This window comes from Platalea leucorodia (genome assembly GCF_965183815.1).
Source record: "Platalea leucorodia genome assembly, chromosome: 7".
Classification (NCBI taxonomy): domain Eukaryota; kingdom Metazoa; phylum Chordata; class Aves; order Pelecaniformes; family Threskiornithidae; genus Platalea; species Platalea leucorodia.
Window position 1 is genome coordinate 69,977,802 of NC_138829.1, and position 20,477 is coordinate 69,998,278.

Here is a 20,477-nt window from a genome sequence, read left to right on the forward strand (position 1 = left end):
TTCCTGGACAATTTCCAACTTTGGCAGGGTGAACTTTAGCTGAGTAAGAAATCCAGGCTGTCATTCGTGAAGTATCTGGCATAGGTGCAAAGACTCCCTGGTCTTTGGGAAAGTGAAATAGCACTTTTTTTGTCTTTCGTTGCAGGATGCATTCCCTTCTAAAGAGTTAAAATCAATACCAGGGTGCCATACATTGTAAACATTTATCGTTTATTATGCATTTAGATGTGCACAGCACATACACCACAGTCTTGAACAGCACCTGTATAAAACTACAGACAGATTCTGGTAAATGGTGAAAGCTCATACCATGTAACATTGTTATCAAGGTTTTATCACAATATTTCAAAGTTACAACAACTACCTCTGAGTATATCTTGTGTGAGGCCGTCGGTTGTGGATTTAATAGAGTGAAAAGTGACAAAGAAGAACCATTCCCAGAGAAAATCTTTGTGATCTGATTTTGCTATCTGAAACATGGCACAAAATCATCGGTTGTCAGAGGTAGTGGTGATAATTACACAATGATTACTCACACATAGAAAACAGAGAAAGTACAGAAATCCCCCAAATTACAGAAAAAAAAAAATTGAAAATCCTTAGGCATGACATTTCCTAGGCGCTCTCTCTTGACTTGGCTTCCTTTTTCTAAATTCTTATTTTTGCTTTGACAGCAGCTGGCTTAAGATCTGGTCCTGGTCTGCTCTGGTCTTACTGAACTTTGGTGAGTAGATTTTGTCTTCAAGGTCATGTGTAAGTAGAGAATATAGTAGAGTCTATACCATTACAAAGAAACAAAGGCTTTTGTGTAGGAATGTAAAGAGAAAAAAAAAAAAAAAGGCTGAATTCAGATTTGCGTGTAGTCAGAAATAACTAATTTACATTGGAAGATGATCTGTGAACATCCCCTAAGTCATCAAACATTGTGGTTAGTCCTGGTTCCCACTTAACATATTGATGCCCCAAAGGCGATGTGTCTTTTAAAGAAAAGAAAGAAAGAAAGAACAAAAAAAGGACAAACGGATCCTTTTAGTGATTCCCCCTTAATCAAACCTGTCTTTTCCTTCATCACGTTAGAGACATGAGTTACACTTGCAAAATATATAAAGAAAAATATAGGGTTACTTGATGACGATATAGTACTGCAGCCTGACAGCTGTCTGCAAATATTTTCACCATGATTATCCTTACTAAAAGTAAACCACTGGGTAAAGATAGCTCAAACGTGACAAGGCTCAAATAGGATGCAACCAACTCTATCCTGAATACTTTTGGCTACATATGGAAAAAGAGAGATTTGGGATTACGATTGTTCCCCCAGGCCCTCCTCCAGAACTGTAAGACCAAGCAGAAAAGCGTGTACCTTCCTTCCATGCAGATTTTGTTAGGAGACTGGCTTTGAGAGTTAGTGAGGTAGAAATTAATCAGCTTTGTCAGGGAATGAGACAGAAAAAAAGCAGCATATTTCTCCTTCCAAATACTGCACCAAAAATAATAAATAGTACAAAACAACCTCAATTCCTTGTAATCAATCTAAATTCTCTCTGTGGAGCTTGTGTTTTCTATGAACCAGCAAATGCTTTTGCTGTTTAAAAACTTATGAGTATTATAAAGTTTCACAAACTTTGAAAAATGAATGTAGTCTCCAAATGTGAAAGGGAATTTAATTTGAATAAAGTATAATTCGTTCACGGTAGTGCGTTTCACAGTGTGCTCGTTGGGGGAGGGACAGACACTTTTGTTTTTAGCCTGATGCCAAGCAATCGTATCAAAGCTTCCATTAGGGACCGCAAAAGATCATATGCTCCTGTTTATCTAAATAGAAAAAAAAAAACAACCTTGTTGAGTTTATATAGGTGTTTAAACCTCTCTACTGCCTGGCAGCTCTAAGAAGACTGCAGGAAAGTTCAAAGTTCAGTACTGGCAGATCTAAAAACAGATTCGTGGGGTAGCTCTTCAGCACCGTGCTTTCTGTACCGAGGTAAACCGATACTGTTCCAATTAAATAGCAACGCCGCACAAAGGAGGTCAGGCATTGTGTGTGGCTCCGCGCTGGCATCCCACCCAGGCACCTCCGCCACCGCTCCTTCTCGGAGGCCAAGAGCTTCTTTGGGAGTCACGGGGGTTTGGAAAACACACAGAGGAGAACAAAGCCACCATAATAAACAAACAAACACGTGTACAACGATAGACACCGTACAACACACAAACAGTGCAAAACATTGTAATAGAGGAATTGAATTTCACCTGGTTTAGGACATGGAGTAGCAGCACACCTGTGATAACTTAGAAACAAATTAAATAAACCACAAAGCAGAAGTCTTCTACTGTTGCACCATGAAATGAAATACCTTGGGTTGGAGGTTTGTTTTGTTTTCAGAAATTTAAAAACAAAAAAAAAATATTGGAACTATAAATAAATTTTGTGGCAATATATACATATTTAAATAATTAACTTAAATATCTTACACCTACTCTTGCATAAAACTCTCCAGTAAAAGTGCACCATGTTTCTTTTCCCCAAACGTGCTCTGCGTCTTCCCCTGTGCTGAGGTAGGTTTGAAGGGAGATGTCTCAGATTCTAGGAAGAAAATGTGTCACTGTCATTGTGGGAGATACTTTATTGCCTTTCTTTGTTCTTCCATTTTTGCTCAGGGCTATGTACATCCCGGGATAAATCCTGGATTCGTAAGCATTGTAGTTGTTTGGCAGGAGAATCTCTTTGAATTTGCACTCATCATTGAAATGGGTCTGAAATGAAAAGGAAAGAATGAGACGGAAGGAATTTTAAACATCAGGTGTGGAAATATTCTTGCTACCAGGTGTAGAAGGTGTGCTGAGGGGAAGTGCGCAGCTGACTCCCTCCCCCTTAGTAATCTTTTGAAGTGGTCACCCAAACGAAGCTTCAAACAGGACCCAGGAGTCAGCGGATCATTAAGGATGCTGTGTCCGGGCCAGGCATGTACACCTAAAGATGAGAAGGACACCCATAGCTATGTCTGCACTCTTGAGGGAGAGGGGCACATTTTAACAGAGCTGCAGCAGGGTAAGGCCCAAGCCCAGTTCTGCTGCCCTGTTCATCTAATTGCTCAGTGGTTGTCCTACCAGCAATAAATTGCCTGAAAGGCTTCAGAAAAATCTGAATGCTATCACTTTCTCATGTTGCTTGAGGAGAAAGAGGCATTTTAAAGACACTCAGCGTGGACAATATTTTCTGCTTTTTTAGTTTTAAAATTGAAGGAAGGGTTTGGGTTCACGTATGTTAATGGATCAGGAAAACAGAGCTGACAAAAGGCACCTTTCCAGTGAAGAGGTCTCATTTGCAAGAAGTACAAAGAGGGACAGGTGTTACAAGTGTGTTTTTATCTGGAGAGTAACAAGTGAACGCATCTCTTATTGGGCACAAGCCTAGGGTTTTTTAAAGCAGGTCTCAGTCTGCCAAGCTGAACACGGCACTGAGAATTACTTTATCCAGGACACCGAAGCAGCAGTCTTCCTAAGAAATGATGCAAAGGCAGCCCTTGTACTTTGGTGACTGATTCTGCCTGGCTTTTATATAAGTCAAAATCCTCTGTAACAGGACTGATGCCCCAGGAAATAATACTGGATGCTTCATGTCTTCATGTGAAAATGCCTTAGTTTGATATAGTTTGGATCTTCCTCAGCCCAAGTTTCTTCAAAGCGTACTTGAGAAACATGGAATAGAAAAGCCGTGAGTAAGGAAGGAGACCCGAGAACATGGGTTTGAAGTTATGCTGATCACAGTAACTTACACAGAGGTGAACTCAAAAGCAGGAGGACAGCTCAACATGGGCAAAGAAAGACATGCACTGTTATTGTTCACCTCAAGTATATTTTATAAGATGCCTCCATCTTTTCCAAAGATTCAATGTAAAAAAAGATCTGTGTTGCCTCCTAATAGATCTGCCTTCTTATAAATAGAAGTCCAAACCCTGACGATGCTGAACTGTCATGGGAGCAGGCTCTCCAACCAAGAGCATTAACAAAGAGTGATCAATAGGTATGTGACAGGCACTGATTCATCACATCATAAAGGGTCATTTGTGGGGGCCTGGCTGATCACAAGTTCAAGTGCCCTTTGAGAGAAGGAGAAAGCAATTGCCATACCTGCTTAAGGCTGTTTGTACTTAAATATAAGAAAGATACGGACTGAGGCTAGCTTGAGGTCTTGCCGCACAAATGACTACTCTGTTGGTCTATGTGGTAGGCAAGATGGGTAGCTATGGTTGGGTGACTATAGTTTTTATGGGGGAACTACACAAAATTGGGTTTCATTTCAAAATCTCAGCAAGCAGCATACCTGGGCAGCACAGCTTCTGTTGGCAAAGCAGCAAGGGCTGCTCTGTGTTGCCTGACCCAGGAGGGGCAAGGATGGGGCTTGGGCAGCTTTTAGGACCATGCACGCCTCTCACCCCAGCTGACCATGGTCCCCTCCCCGGGCACACGCTTGGTGGCTACTTACAGATCCATAAAGTTTGCCTTTGCTATTCATGGCCACGAAGAGTCCACTTCTAACACCAAATATGCTCACCACTCCTCTTTCCACGGGGGAGATTTCCAGCAGACCTACAGAGGAGACACAGGAATCAGGGGGGCAAAGGGCTGTGCCCTGAAGGAGTGTGTGGTGCCAGTGCTGCGCTCACCCAGAGGCTGCCGTCCCCAGTGTGGTGTGGATCCCCATGCCCCACCACTGCTGTGGGTGGCCTCAGAACCCCAGCTTCACACTCCACGTGCTGCCCCATGCCCCATGCTGGGACCTCTCTTCTTTTAGCTAAGTATCTATTTTTACTTTGCCCCCAGGCATTCTCCTGTGTAGCCGAGGTTAAAATAAGCCAGAGTGTGCTTGGGGCAAATGAAACATTTGTCATCACACAGCTTATATTCACACACACCCCCGCTCCGTATCTTATTGTTTCAGTTGGATATTAGAGTCATGGGGCCACGGGGTTAAGTCCCCAGCAGATGCTTTTCAAGTTTGGGGGAGAGCTGGGCTCTCCCCGGCCCCTGCTCAGAGTGGGCGGCCCACGGACTGGAGACCCTCCAGATGTTGAGGCAACCCCGACACCTGATGCCTGCCGGCGGCAAGGGGACAGCACGGCGCTGAGCAGCGCCGATGAGCTCCTCCGGAGCGCCCGATGAGCTCCGCCGCCGCCCCGCTACCCCCGGCGCCCGCCGCCCTCGGGGGAGCCCAGGTGGGCAGCACCGCGGTGCCGTGGGCGGGCGGACTTTTTCGGGGAGTTAGAGGTCTGCCATGCACCCACCTTCCCTTTGGCGCATACCGCTCTGCGGGGCAGGTGAGCCGCTCCGCGCCCGCGGAACCGCCCCGAGGGCGGTTCCGCGGGCGCGGAGCGGCTCACCTGCCCCGCCGTGGGGGTCGTCGCCGGCTTACTGTATCGATTCTCGCTGTGGATCCCATCGATGCGGCCGTCGGGCAGGACCTGGATGTGGAACCCGATGCCCACGTTGCAGTAGAGACGCCGCAACCGCTTGATGCCCAGGAGGTAGTCGCCGTCGCGGGCGGCGTCGCGGCGCTCGGCCGGGAGGCGAGCGACGGAGCGGGCGAAGAGAGCCGCGTCCCAGCGGCGTTGGCGGGGCCCGGCGGGGAGGCGACCCGGGGGCGACCGGCCGCGTACCGCCCCCGGCCACAGCAGCCCCAGGAGCAGAGCCGGCAGCAGCGCGGCGGGGAGAGGCATCCCGGCTAAGGGCGGGTAGCCACGGGCCGGCGGCCGGTCGCTCCGAAAATACGCTCACCCCCCAGCTCCCACTTTATACTGAGGTCAAAGGGGGGGAGAAAAAAAGAAAACCAACAAAAAAAAAACCCAAACCAAAACAAAAAACCAAAAAGCGAGGCGGGGGGGAGGGAGGGAGCCCCGCGCTCAGTCCCCCGAGGATCTGCGGTTTCCCTGGGCTGGCTGCATGGAGAGGAAATCCCGGGAGCAAGAGCTTCTGAACTTGATCTCAACTCCAGGAGTCTTGTCTGAAGTGCTGATCTTCTTCTATAGCTGCTCAGCCATAGCGCTTTAGCCCTGGCCACGATATTTATATATCCATGTGCGTTGGTACCTATTACATCACCACCTACTGCTGTCTGCTGCAGCCCTCCGGTTTAGCTGAAAGTCAAATTATCACCCCTAGATGCTTAACAACTCTGAAGCGTCTTGAAGGGAAAGCATGAGCAGCACTGGTGCTAAACAAGAGGGACAGCACAAACTTTTAAAAAGAAAAGGTCATATTTTGCGTTCATCACAGCAGCTTCCTCCTCTCTCTTGTCTTTCTTTTCCTTTCTTCCTCTTCCTTCCTTCCTCTCTTTTCTTTCCTTTCTCTTTCTCTACCTTTCTCTCTTTTTCTCTTTCTCTCTTTCTCTCTTTCTTTCTTTTTTTTTTCCCTTTCCCTCTCTCTCCCCTTCTCTCTCCCCCTCCCCTTCTTTCTTCTTTTCTCTTACTTTCTCTTTTCTTTCTCTTTTTCTCTCTACTAAGTGCTTACAAATGCTAATGCAGGACACAAAAATCAAAGAATGCCCAGCACACTTTCCCCCCAACACAATGTATGACTTTGTGGAAATCTGTGGAATTTCAGCTTTTGCTGTATCCAAGCGACATGGTTTACAGTTTGCTGGATGCAGAAAAATTCCCTTCATTAAAAGCCAAAATAGCTGTTGCATGGGAGGTTTAAGAAATGAAAAATGAAAGAACTTGCAAAAAAAAATTAACAAAGGAAAAGGCCAAGGCTTTAATAAAGAGGAAAACATTTAAAGAGGCAGCATGTGCTCAAAAGCGGCAATAAAGTTTTTGATTCTAAATATCCCTTTAAGAAATCAGAAAGCACAGCATTGCTCTGGAGTACCAGACATGTGGAGCTCCCTCTTGGTCACTGTACTGATAGGGGCTGTAGTGACAGGAGTTTATTCCTGAGCTTTAGACGCTGCCCATTCATGCAAGTATTGCTGTGCTTTTTAATGGTATGATTATTTTCTAATCTTTACTACGCATGCACTTACTTAGATGCTGCTGTTGTGTCTTAATGATGCAGTTGTTCTTAGGTAATTACTTCATTTGGTTTAAGTTCATGAAAATGAAGCTTAGTATTTAAAAGTAGGAGAGGTTTTGACCCCATCAGCCTAGAATTACTTTGTTTAGAGCAAATCCCATATGTTTTGTCACCTCCCTTAACTTAAGCCTCGGTCCTCAACAGGTTTTCAGAACCAACAGGTGAGGAGATTTTAGGACAATTTTGGAAGGTCCTGAATTAATATGAAAGTGTGTGTGTGGGGGGGAAGTGGTTTGTGACTCAAGTCCTTTATAGCCTGAGGACAGTTTAGTCTTTCACGCCAGTAAAGCTCTCCTGCTGTTCCAGCAAAGGATGCGAGAGAAAAGAGAATTGCCCCAAGCCAGATGACAGCTCACCTAGGTGCGGAAAATCTCTGACCTTCGCTAAACCTAAGCAAACTTAGACGATGTGCTTTTATTTCATCTTGTGAGGTGCATATACACTCTGTGTGTGTGTGTGTGTGCCTTTCTCCTACCACACCTCTCAGGATGGAAAAGAGAATGCTGCTGCTCTGTGGGTGATTGCAATCTGGTGCTATAGAGGTAAAAGACTCCTAGGTGTAGTTTTGTCTCAAAAAACTTAATTTCTCTGTGTGTGTTTAAAAGCAGCAGAATTAAATTTTTTTCTCTGTAGAAGTTTACAGGCTGGTAAATCCATTCAGGTTAAATGCACAGACATTTACTACATTTCTGTTTGCATCAGGTCCATCCAGACCCCTCTCACACCTGACAAGCCTGGTGGATCAGTTCTGGATGAAAGGGCTGTGCATCAGGCAAAGACCAGCTGCTCCCGGGCTTGCAAACTGCCCTGCTCTGCAGGGGCTGTGCTGAACACCTTCTCCTTCCCCAGGGTCCTTAGAACAGTGTGATCTCTCCTCACTTCAAAATCTGAATTATTTGCTGTTAGCAGACAGCAGTGGATGAATTTGGGATTAAGTTTATTTACCCTCTGAAGGATAAGGCCAAGGAGTGGTGCTTCTGCCAACACACCTACCTGGCAGCTTCCCTCCTGCAGCAGAAGTACAGTCCAACACCCACAGCTCATGGGTCAGGGCCAGGTCTGCTCGGCCTTACTGCCACTGGCAGCGATTGTCCCTGGCCCAAAACAGCACGAACTCTGAGGTCTTGGCCCTGTGAATGTGAGAGCATGTTAAAACTTGAAGTTAGGGACGAGCACTGGAGACCCAGTGAGCTGTGATACCTTCATCCCTTTAGGACTTATGGAAATGGGTCCCAAAACGCTCTGTTAGGCTCTGAGTCCCTGTGTTTGCAAGAACAGGTCCTAAATGATTACACAGAGCACCCAGAACATCAAATTACATAGTCACAATATCACTGGTTAATAAGGGATGCTTCTACAAGTTCATTCTTGAACTTTTTACAAAATTAAATGGCGCTCTTTCCATAAAGGCTTCAAATGAACCTTTCTGAGAGGAAAAGCAACAACTTTTCAGCTACGAATGAAACTATGAGGTTTGGTTTTGCTTCCAAATTTTGTATATTCACATGTGTGTAAGCTTGTGCACAGTCTACCTGTGAAACACTAGTCCTGATGCTTCAAAGCCCTCCGATCACCGAGTTGTTTGTACCTGTGACAAACCCACAGGGATGAAAGCAAAGCAGAGCGGCAGCATTTTCAGTTTGCTCCAGGTGTAAATGGCAGGTGGAAACTGCTGGCGTTCGGGGTCTTTATGCTGCAACACAGACGTTGTCAGTTGGAAATTATTGTCGCGGGAAACCATTAAAGCAGCCTATTCCCTATGGAAGCCAAGGAAACTGTGTCAGCCAGGCTCTCCAGGGCAGAGCCAGGAACCGACTCTCCAACATGCCACCAGCTTTCACGCAGTGAAGGGGAGCTGAGTGTCTCCAGATCATCCCATAATTAATTCTTCTGAATCTTCCATATCGTGCCATGCTCCACTGCTGTGTGTCCTCTACGCCTTGCGTCACACACTCTTTCACAGCAATAATTTAAATATTGAAACAGGTAAAATGTCTTCATCTTTGTATTGGCTCTGTTCCCTAAGAAGCATATGGGGATGTCACAGTTCAGACAGCTCTGCTTTCCAAATTCCTCTAGGCTTAAAGTATGACAAAGAAGAAAGGATTCACAGAATTCAGGTCCACACCCAGGTTCAAGGCCCATATCGTGTATGCTGAAAGAAAAAGGGAAAAGAAGGAACCTGGAATATCTTTACAACCTTTACAGAAATATTCTGCAATTGCACTGGCACAGCTGTCATCCAAACTTGGGTCTGTGTCCATATCTCTAAAGGGGTCTAGGTCCACCATTTAAAAACAAATTTACATGTTTATTAACCCCAGTAAACAGATGTAAATGACCCTGAAAGATATTGCTCATGAGCTTTTCTGTTGAAGGCAAATATTGTACTGAGATCCTTTGATCTGGAAGGATGGGGAGTGGACTGGAAGGGGCACGGAGAAGTATATTGTTAGAAAAAAATCCCTTTCACCATGTTTGCATGCTATGAAGACATGGTGAAAAAGCAAGCCTGTACCCCAGCTCTCCCTTTGCACACACCCCTTTTAATTATGATTATTTTGGAAGACAACTACCCAGCGATCTGCAGAAGGGACCTGCCAGAGAAAGCTTTCTCACGTTCACGTCTGGCTGCCTCTCTGTGTGAGCAGGGGCAGTGGTCCCGGGAGAAGAGGCAGGCTGGAATGCAGCGCAGTGCTGGGGGCCCAAGCCCCGAATGGCCGGGGTCGCTGGGAGACCTTCGCCATCCAGGCCTCTGCTGCCTGCATAACATGCATACCCACACACAAGCTAGCGACTCATATGCTCTCTTTTTTTTTTTTCTCTGTTTGCAGCTGGTCTATTTGATCTCTGTGTGCCTGGGCTGTTTGCTGTTGTGAGCGTCTTGCCATGATCAAAACCTTATTATCTCGAGTGATGTTGTAGTGTTATATATTGGAAAAGGGCAGTGGAGTATAGCAGCAGGCAGCTACAATGCTGGGCAGATAACAAAGGCACTAATAACCTCTCTCCAGTGTATTTGGATTCATTCACTGAGAGGAGTGAACACCACTTTGCTTGTGATGGGTATGGACTCTTTCAACAGCTATTCCCTCTGCTGCTGTTGAGCTTGCGCAGTCGTACATCTCTGTGTATCTTTGTATAAAGCAGAGATCAGAGAGAACACGACCGCGTCCATCTGTGTGGCTCCTGTAGGTCTTCAGTGGCTTAGATGTTGCAATTCACACTTCCAGCTTGTGACCGTGCTGCTCATATACACTTGCTGCTGCAGGGATGGGCACCAAGGAGCTCCGACCGGAAGATCAAGCCACAGACATTTGACTTTCTGTGAACTACATTCAGCATCTTAGCAGCCTTTTCCTCAGCTTCTGGGCTTGATTTGTTTGCTTCATTGCTTTTGAGCTGTAAGGTTGCTGTTCCTGCAACATCAGCTCAAAGGTGTGAGGGGGTTGTATGGTGATAGCGACCCTCTGGGAGACCCAAGGCTGTTCTTAGCCAAGCAACCTGACACGGTCATGACAAGCCATTTTGTTGTCCTGCTGGTCCTCATCACTGACTGACGTATGAACAGCTTTTAGGTGAAGAATCACGTCTGGACAATCTATTATAGCCTCTGCTTCTCACCCTGTTTCTTCAGGCTGCAGCTTTGCTCCTTGCTTTTCTTTCACTATTCATTCCCCACAGCAAAAATTCCCAATCCTACTGTCACTACTGCTCCATATTTCCAGCAGTTTTCTTTGCTCCATTGGCTTTTGCTCTGTTATCAGCTCTTTCTGCTGCATGGGCTTCCTGTGGTCCACTACCCTCTCCCTTTTTCTGTAGCTGTTCTACTCTCTTCTCCATCCTCAGGACAAGATGACAGACTTACAGAAACTTCCTTCATGGAAGTTACATTCATGGTAAAGGATGACTAAACAACACCCAGACCTTAACTGTCCTACCTGGTGGATCTTCTGCAGTCGCCTTTATGGTGCTGCTGCTTACTTGAACACATGAACTATGGCTGGCATGAAAATGAGCGTTGGGGAGCAATGTCATGGGAACCAGCTAAAGGAGGAACTCTTAGCAGCCTTAAGTGGGATTTCTCTCTGATGTTGTGATTAGTGTCAGTTCCTGAAGCCTCAGATGCTTTTCTGTGGGGTGGTGGGATGAGTGGAGAACACGGAGGATCTGAGGACTCCTCAGGAGTACCATTGGAGTTTGTATTATTGAAGAGCAGGACTCAATGGCATGAGACAATGGACATGTCCTGGGAAGTCATCAGTCAAGCCAGATCATTTTTGAGGGCAATCACATCCTGGGGTCTTGTCATAGTCTCACTGCCCTCATCCTCATGAAGCTTGACCAAAAATTTGGAGGGGAAGTCTGCTAAGAACCTAGATGGAGAAATATGTTCAGAGGGCTCTGGTTATTAAAGTAGGTCTTTTTTAGAAAACTTAGTTCCCAGCCAGGCTCATTCTTACGCTAAAACTCTCATGCTTATACTTTCATATTCATTGCTGACATTTCCGCATGTGCTATTTTGTTCTTCCTTGTCCTGTATTCTTTTTACCTATTGAAATTATAAACACTTTAAAACTAAAAATATACATTTTTTTCCTTTTGTCAGATTATGGCACACATACTTTTGCTGATACATTACTTGACACTCTGCCAAACAAAACTGGTAAAAGGAAACATAATAGAAAATGAGTTTTGAGAATCAGGGTAAGTGTTTGTTAAGCTTATTTTTATTATTATTATTGTGGGAAATAGTAGCTTAAGTTAACTTTTTGTGTGAGAATGTTTTAGCTGACTTTGAATGTAGCATAATTGGTTTACACGAGTCTGTTCAACATGTGGCCTCTCTTGTATGAATCATTTTTTACCGGTGGCTAATGTGAAGAAAACTGGCTGTTGTAAGCAAATGACGTGTATTGCTGAATTTTAAAACTTCCCAGCAAAGCACCACTTAAAATCTGTCAGAACATATATGGACGTAGCTGTACAATTCATAACCTCTCCAAGCATGTAGGAGACTAGCTTTTCCAGTTGACCTTTAGTGTCATAACCATGAAACAAACGGATGTCTCTTTTCCTTATTTACTCTTGGACTTCTCACCGTGCTCATCACTGCAAGGTCTGAGTCCTCTGAGGAGGTAGTGGCCGTATCCTCAGAATACCTCCATGAGCTGGGTGTTGCTATCCTCCTTCCCAGCCCATTGCTCACTGTGGCAGTGAGGGGCAGCTCTGCTGCTGCCAGATGAGAAGCCTTCACGTACATCTGGGGTGGCAGAGAGGGAATCAAGACCAGAGAGGTTGTGGAAGATCTGTGTGGTCTGTCGCAGTTGATGAACTACTGTGGTAGAGGTTCTCAAAGCCTGGTCTAGGCAAGTTGCTTTCCCAACGTGGCACAGCATACAGATAACCTACGATGTTGACTTTCACCCCCAAGGACAGGACAGCTGCACGGGTCCAGCAGGACCATGGCACTCACCTGCACCAGGAGACACAGCTGGGCTCCTTTGATTTTGGATAAGCTCTGCACCTTATGGGCTGCGTGGGGTGGGGGCCGGAACACAGACATCCTGAAACCTCTCCAAATACTCTTCTTTCTTAACAACGATCAGTGGTATCAGCAGTGGCAAAAACTTTATCTTGCACTCTGGCACTCAAAAGGCCCTGAAAACAGTTACAAAACCAGCGTTTAATAGACAGCTCGCTCGGACAAGTACCCAGTTCAGCACTACGTTACTCCTGATGAAGTCAGCCAGAAACAACTGCACGGTTTGCTGGGTGAGTTTTTGAAAAGTAAACTGCAAGCCACAAAGTATACACAGATAACAGCTCTAGAGCTTGAAGACCAACTAGCATGGAGGTTACTCATCAAATTCTGTGTTGCTTGAAGGCAGTGACAGCAGTAATATGTTAGGTAAAATACAATTTCTTCCCCTTCAAGGCACTTGGAAAGAAAAGCCAAGAAGCCAGATATATAGCTAAGAAGCATATTGCAGAAGTCTGTAAAACAGGTTATCTGTGAACAGACGTGTCAGTCATCTGCCGTCAAATATGTCTAGAAGATTTGTCTTAGGTTTTGGCACATTCATTATCCACTCTCTTTATGCTGTTTAATAACAGGCCTTATAGATTACAATGGGAGCCAATTCTCACTCTAAGTTTGGATCACACAAGATATAAGTAAAAAAGTCTTGGATGAATGATCCTTGCCCAGAAAAATCCCCTTGACACCAAGAAACCTGCGGAGATGGCATACTGCATTGCTTGATTTTTGACTTAATCATTTAATTCCTCCTGCTATTCAACGCCCAGAGCAACTTCTTTCTAGTCAACTGTTTTAATATTGTCTCTGTTTCCCCTCCATCTTTCTCACTTCACTAATAAAGCTACAAGAGCTACAGTAACATCAGCATTACAAGAACTAATACGTGCAAGTTAAAAAATAAACAAGCAAAAGAAAAAGAGAGAGACTGCTTATCTCCTTTTGGACGATGCCTGGTACTGTTCTACGAGTACATTTCTCGCAGGGACTACTTTTGGTCCTGCAGATGAAAGAAGGAACAGGACTGGACTCTAAGTCAGTTTGTTCAATGAAGCCACACAGTCTCCTTAGCTCTCAGCAAGGAACATTCAGTTTATGATTTTTCTTCCATTTCAAAATATGTTTATATTTGGATTAAGAGAACATACAATTTCCATACTGCTAATGTGCTCTGTGGGAAGAGATCCCCAGGAAACTAGCTTGGGTACTTACCTTGCTTTAGGACTGCTTTTTGTTTTTAAGATGTGGAATGGGTTAAATGCAAACTTGAAATCACCATTTTAAAGATTGTCTTGAAAAGAAAACAGCTGTAAACCAGGCAGACAACAGCAGAATGAAGACTTTGGTATTCTTAATAGTTTCCCTGTACTAACCCATGATTACCTCCATCGGTGGATTGGAAGCCACTTGGAACTAAGCCAAGTCTCCTTCCTGAATATGTATGTCCTGCAAACATTGAGTGTAATGGTGTGGTCATCTAAAACCCGTTAGCTGTCACATGCAAGCAGAACATGTCCCACAACTCCAACATTTTCACTTTTCTGCTACCCAACTGGAATAATGGCTAAATTATTGCATGAAAGACACTGAGCTAAACTCTATTTTCACTCATTTCCACGTAACTTCTTGAGATAACGGGATAAAACAAAAGAAGCTGAGCCTACAGAAAGTCTGATCCCTATGAGAGATACTGTTTTTATGTTCGGAGCACACCTATTCAGAATGATTATTTTGATATGAATCTCTGTGCACATTATTATTTATATTAATGGGAATGGGGGATGTACACGCGAGCTGTTGGAATCGGGACAGTGGGATGGGAATGATACATAACGAAGGGAAAACTCCCTGCCCAGGGAATTCAGACAGTGCTGTGCAGTCACTGCTATGCTATTTGCCACGTGCTATATACAGTCACAAAATATTCCACTCAGTCAGAGACATGGCCAGAAAAAGCCCTGCGAACCCCAAAGTCTTACAGTCTTATAATAACCACCGAAGCACGCCCTTCACCACAAAAGGAGCACAGCAGAGCTCCTGTTGACCCAGATGGGACAAGCTGCGTGCAATTTATTCCAGCATGTAAAGAACCAGGCAAAATCAGAGGGGCTGGTTTCAGTATATCCGTGGCCATTCAGCATTGCTCTGGAACTGCAAAGCGAACATTTTTGGCTACCTTAATGAAACTTTATAATGCCAGAATGAGGTATTATGAAATTATCTGGAGTTCTCAGAACATCCATTTATTTCAGGGGATAAAAAACTAAATTTGGGTACCAGTATTTGGGTGAAAAAGGATTCTGCCATTAAAAAAAATCCTTTCAAAATTGATCTGTGTTCCTCTCCCCCCTCCTTCCACTTTTTAATTTGTAAATTTATATTCCTGAGAGTTGTTGGACCAGCTTATAAGGAGGCTGCTTGTCATTTGAAGTTCAAATGCAGGAACTCGGAAAAACAAAAGGCATTGGAGCCTTCATGAGTGACTGGAAGACAAAGGAACATAATGATGGTACAGTAGTCCTTACTGTAAAATACCATTCCTATTGTCTACAACACCGTACATATTATCATTCCCATTATTATTTTTCTGACAAAAAAAATCAGTCTAAGGCTTCAGTTACAGTCACACCACGAACAGGATGAAACAGCAAACACAATAAGCTGCTGACTGACTTGTATTCCAAAATGCCCAGGCAGCTGCTAGTTTTCAATAGTGTTACTACACGCTGTAATTACAAATTCTGTTGTCATTTTCATTTGGCCAACACCAGCATAGCAACCTGGATGACCGGTACCTACCTACTTGTGTATTGGTTTTAAGAAGAGGATGGGGAAGGTCACGTGTTGTCCCACACAAGAAGAGCGGCTGCAGAAGGAGGGAAGATGAAGCTGGTCAAGACATTATACCCGGACTAGAGCACCATGTCAAACCAGAGCCACCCTTGGAGAGATCAGACCAGTCCTGAAGAGCCTGTCAACCACGGGAGCCCAGGGAAGGTGGGCATTTGTTGGTGCTGACTCTGCCCTATGCTAAGAGAGAAGATGGAAAGCCTGGCTCAGCAGCCTTTTTCACAGAGTGCTGGACTGTGACCTCAGTAAAAATCCGCCTGGCTGGGGACTGGAAGGTGTCAGAGGGAGTGAGAGCCAGGGAGACCTCAAAGCCACCCTGTTTGCTTGCCTGGAAGTCCCCGCTGAACTGCTGCCAAAATGATTTAATGTTATTTTTGGTAGTAGCGACAGTTTTCACTATCAGTATTTGAAAAGGCAGGCAGTATCCTCCGTAACGAACATATTGCAGTTTGGGGATGTGTCACACCTGCAGTCAGATTGCCTCTTTTCCCTTCCCTCTGGAACTCCCCTGCTCTCTCGCCCTGCCTGAGGAAGGCGTGTACCTGGGGCCACTGCTGGGGAGCTCGGAGGAGGAAGAAGAGGAGGGAGAAGAATTGTGCTGGCAAGTGGTGTTCCACCTCAGATTTTTGCAGAGCTTAGAAATTTTCTCCCCCCCATCACCACAGTAGTTCTTCTAAATTGCAGCATGAAAATTAGGGAGTATAAATAAAAAAGCTATCCCAAAACTCCCTGCTGTAGCAGCTTTGGTGCAAGTGCAATCATAATTCAGAATCACAGGAACAAACCTTGGATGCTGCTGTAGTTTATTATTTAACAGCAGCAAATTGCCGTTATTTTTTACCGAGCCTGAGGCATGGTTTGCAACCCATTCTCATGCTTCACGGTGCTTTCAACTCAACAAGAGCACAGGGTGCAGAGTTGGCTCCAAGTGGCTTTAGGAGCTCTTCCCTTTTGGGGCTGCAGGAGCTTGTACCCAACGCCCTGCTGTGGCACTACTCCTGCTCCTTCAGGGGCTTCAGCACTTCCATCGCCAGCACCATACTCATTTATGACAAAGTTGCATATTACTATATATTATTTAAGCTTCCGTGACGATTAGGGATAAGGGAAAGACACTTCCCTTTGCTGCAGAGGGGAACATACAGAACACCTTTGCTCATGCACTAACCCCATACTGCTGGAAGAGCTGCAATACCTCAGCAGAGAGCTTATAAGAAATCAGCCAGACATGTTTAAACAGCAATTTGGAATCACCAAATACTAGCCAAATATATCTCACTGTTGTTATAGTATAAATATCATTATTGCTATTATTAGTAGCAGCAATAGTTACTATTACTGGTTATTATTAGTCATAATTTTTACTGTGGTACCACTTAGGAATTCCCTTAGTCGACCAGAGTGCCATTGCAATATGCGCTGTAACGCTGTTACCATGACAATTTTTCTCTGTTTGCCAGTGTGTTTTGGCTAGAGAGCCAGCTGTTGACTAGCTGTGCTCCAAGTTGCCGAGCAATAAATCCCAAACCAAATTCATGACCAGATTTCTGCTCCAAGCCTCAATCTTGTGACTTGCGGTGTAGGCTGCTTTGCAACTCCACCTGACTTCATCAAGTCGCTCTGCAAAAACACCACTCTGTCACTGAAACAAGCGGCTCCTAAGTCAAATTTTTGAAAATATACGTTGCATGCTCATTTGTACAGGTAAGCGCAGGAGATGCCGCTGGTGAGACTGACAACGTAGAATGTATTTATGAAAGGCTCTGAGGAAACAAGTGAAGATGAGAATGATTTCTTTGCAATACAAGAGAAAAAGCTTTTAGAAGCACGTTATATTAAGAAAAAAGGCATCTAACTGAGCAGGACAAAACAAACTTTGTGAAATGTCAGTGGTTTCTTATAGATGAGGAAATTTCCATGACAGATGGTCAGCCTTGAGGTCCACAAAGTATTGGCCTGGCTTTTAGCTTGATGTTGAACATTAGTTATGTTGTTAATTCTTCCAAGATGACAGAGTCATTTGACTTTTTTTCCTTCTTGTAGCAACACGTGAAATTGGTCACTGTGCACAGAGAATGAATTTCACTGTGGGGTTCACTCACAAATGATGTTCTCCTTAAAATTTTCATAGCCTCCTACACGGAGGTACCTGGCAAAAAGCACATCAGAGGCACGTGGGGAGTCCTCAAGTGCTCACAAAGACCCCAGTGATTCGGCCGCCCCAGGACCGCTGGGGTGATGCAACCCTGTTGTCACCAGGACTGCAAGCCATTAGCATCCAAGGGCTGTTGGGTAGAGCCACGGTATGTGAACTAATGGTCCCAAGCCATTACCTAGGAGTTGAAATCCTTATCACAAAAGCACTATGGTTGTGATTTGCATCTCTCCAGTGTGCGGGTTCAGTAACTTTTCCATCTGTCATTACCAGTAATCTCTATTTGTAATCTTCCTAGTACCTCTGTGTCACCAATATCCCCACTATAGGTGTTGTGTTTTCTAATGGTCCACTTAGCACATTCAGAAGTCTTCCATGCTCACACTATTGTTTGATTATGTCTTTTAGGGTTAAGATCTGATCAGCGTATGTACACCCTCTTCTGAAGCTAAACTGACTTTCCTTAAGCCTACTATTCAGCTGTGCCTGCTTTCTTGTTCACAGGCACTCAAGCAAATGTATTCTCAAACACAGCAAACAGGCTAATGCCTCTTGAGTTTTATGTTCCTTCCTGCCACCTCCTTTTCTTTTTCTTCAGCTTGCTGTAATCACATCTGAATACCAGGGACAAGTCCTTCCGCAGCTTTGAAAAGCATTGGGAATACCTGACGCTGTCCCATGGGCGACACCTTTGTTGTCAGCACAGCCAGGAGGATGCGATGCTTTGGGACGGTCGTCTGTCTGTCACACAGAGAGCCAGATCCAAGGAGCAATGACTGTGCTCTCTTTGATGGCTTTTGGTCTTGATCCTTGCGGCTGTGCTTGGCACCCCTCTTGATCGATCTTTTAAATTTCCCATCATAGATTACCAATGCTCTTTTCAACAGGTTTCCATTCTCACTTCTAGCTTCTCACCTAAAGTCCTGAGTTTTCCTGCCTCCCTCTTCAATAAGATAAACTTTTGAGAGACGAGTCGTTCCAAGACGTTTCTGACTGTTTGCGTAGAGGTGTGGGACCGTGTGAGTTTGTGACCTATTGCATCTGTCACTCAGCTTCCAAAGCACAGCTTCAGAGATGTCTCTCTGACAGGATCTATTTAGAAGTATTGATGAATTAAAAGTGCAATTGGAACCTGGTATTAGATCCTAATTTAATGCATACTCAGCCTTTATTCAGGCTAATCACAAAATTGATCCATCTCTTCACGCTAAACTCCTCATGTCAAGGGGACTTTGTCCTTGATCAGAGTTTATTTGGTTAAATACTGATAAGGGTGGACCATGATACAGGTAGGCAAAATATTGCATTTAAGAGAAGATGAGCATTCAGACTTAGGCTTGCTATTTCCATTTGATCAAAACAGCTGTTTCCTCTGTTGGGCAGCTTGGTCGTAGCTTTCTGAGAACGCTCTCCATCGCTGTCAAAAGGCTCTCAAAACTTACAGATGTAGTGACCAATCTCCAGAAAGAGGCTGAAATTAAGTTAGGTCATCTTGAAACAAATGTCCCAGTCGCTTCTTGCCAAATATGCCAGCATTATAGTACTACAAGAAAAAGATAATGAAGAAAACAAATGTAGTTTTATTAATTCTCTTATATTTCTTATTGTTCAAATGCTGCAAATGTCATTGTGTGAGGCACCACACAAACATGCAGTGTAAGACGCTGATCTAAACAGCTCATTAGCTTGGTTAGGGCTGGTGTAACACAGCCATACTGCACATTTATAACATTAAGTAGTACTACTCGTCATAAAAGTAAAACCCATTATAAATAAAAAAATCCAGAAGTTATTTATGCCAATCAAAAAATAGTCACAATAGTAGTCATGCCTTGGCATTTTAGTGATCAAATCTGTATTTGATTAATTAAATAAAAAGTATTATTTAACTAATAAGTGATTGATATCATGTTTAGTAACAATACCTCGGGATCATGAGGAAAATCTCTGACGTTTCATTCCTGCTAGAAATCGGTGTAATGATTAGGGCTTCCAGCTCAGGTTCCAGCGAGACATCTTTCTTCCATTGCGTTTTTCTCTGTTCCTTCTGTGCCAACTCTTATAAAACAAGATACCACAGGATTTAATTCTAAAAATCTAATATTACTGCCTTATGGTGAACTGAATACTACAGATTCCTTCTTGATAATACTGTCTCATGGGATTCCTGTGCGGTAACAGAATCTCCTGGGATTCCTGCCTGGTAACCATATCTTGCTGGACTTTGGTAGTATTTCTCCCATTGGATAACCCCAGCCCCACCAAATAAGCAGTCATAAACCTTACACTCTCATTATTTTACATGGCATTATTTTACTAATATCAGATCCTGCACTGTTTAAATCAGTGGGGTGGGTTTTTTCCCCACTGATTTTCTCCAAGTTAGAATCAGAGCTCCAAGAGAAAAGAATGTTATGGAATATCTTATTTGTTTGACAAGAATAACATTAAAAAATACTTTTAAAGTAGCAATAATAGATAAAGCAGCCATGAAATATTTCTACATACTGTTATTCAACTCCTGCAGGACTTGCACTTAGTCTTTAACCATACATGGACTAGAAAGCTTTTTGTTGTTCTGAAAGCGAGATATTGTCTTCCTCTTCATGACAGTAAGAGAAATCACAGCTAAATATTTTTTAAAGGAATATACTGAACAGTGCATGAGAGAGGTTTTCAGTGAATGCCTCTGCTGCAACTATAGATGAGCAATAAACCAACAGCCATAAGTCACCTATTATTCTGCTTGTTTTTGTTATACCCCAAAGGCCCACTGAAATATTGGGACCCCATTGCAGCAGATACTGCATCCTTAACTAATGAAGGCGGCAATCCAGCCTTTCTGTTCTTAGCCAGTCTCTCTAC

The 20,477-nt window shown here is 44.1% G+C and overlaps 1 protein-coding gene across 1 annotated transcript; it reads right to left on the bottom strand.

The window, feature by feature from the left end:
• Window positions 1-2,574: 2,574 nt before the first annotated feature.
• On the bottom strand, window positions 2,575-5,714 carry FGF4 (fibroblast growth factor 4; the record flags this gene model as incomplete). Its single annotated transcript, XM_082316604.1, has 3 exons — window positions 2,575-2,751; window positions 4,484-4,587; window positions 5,411-5,714. The coding sequence occupies 3 exons, from the start codon at window positions 5,712-5,714 to the stop codon at window positions 2,575-2,577; spliced, it is 585 nt and encodes a 194-aa protein (XP_082172730.1).
• Window positions 5,715-20,477: the final 14,763 nt, after the last annotated feature.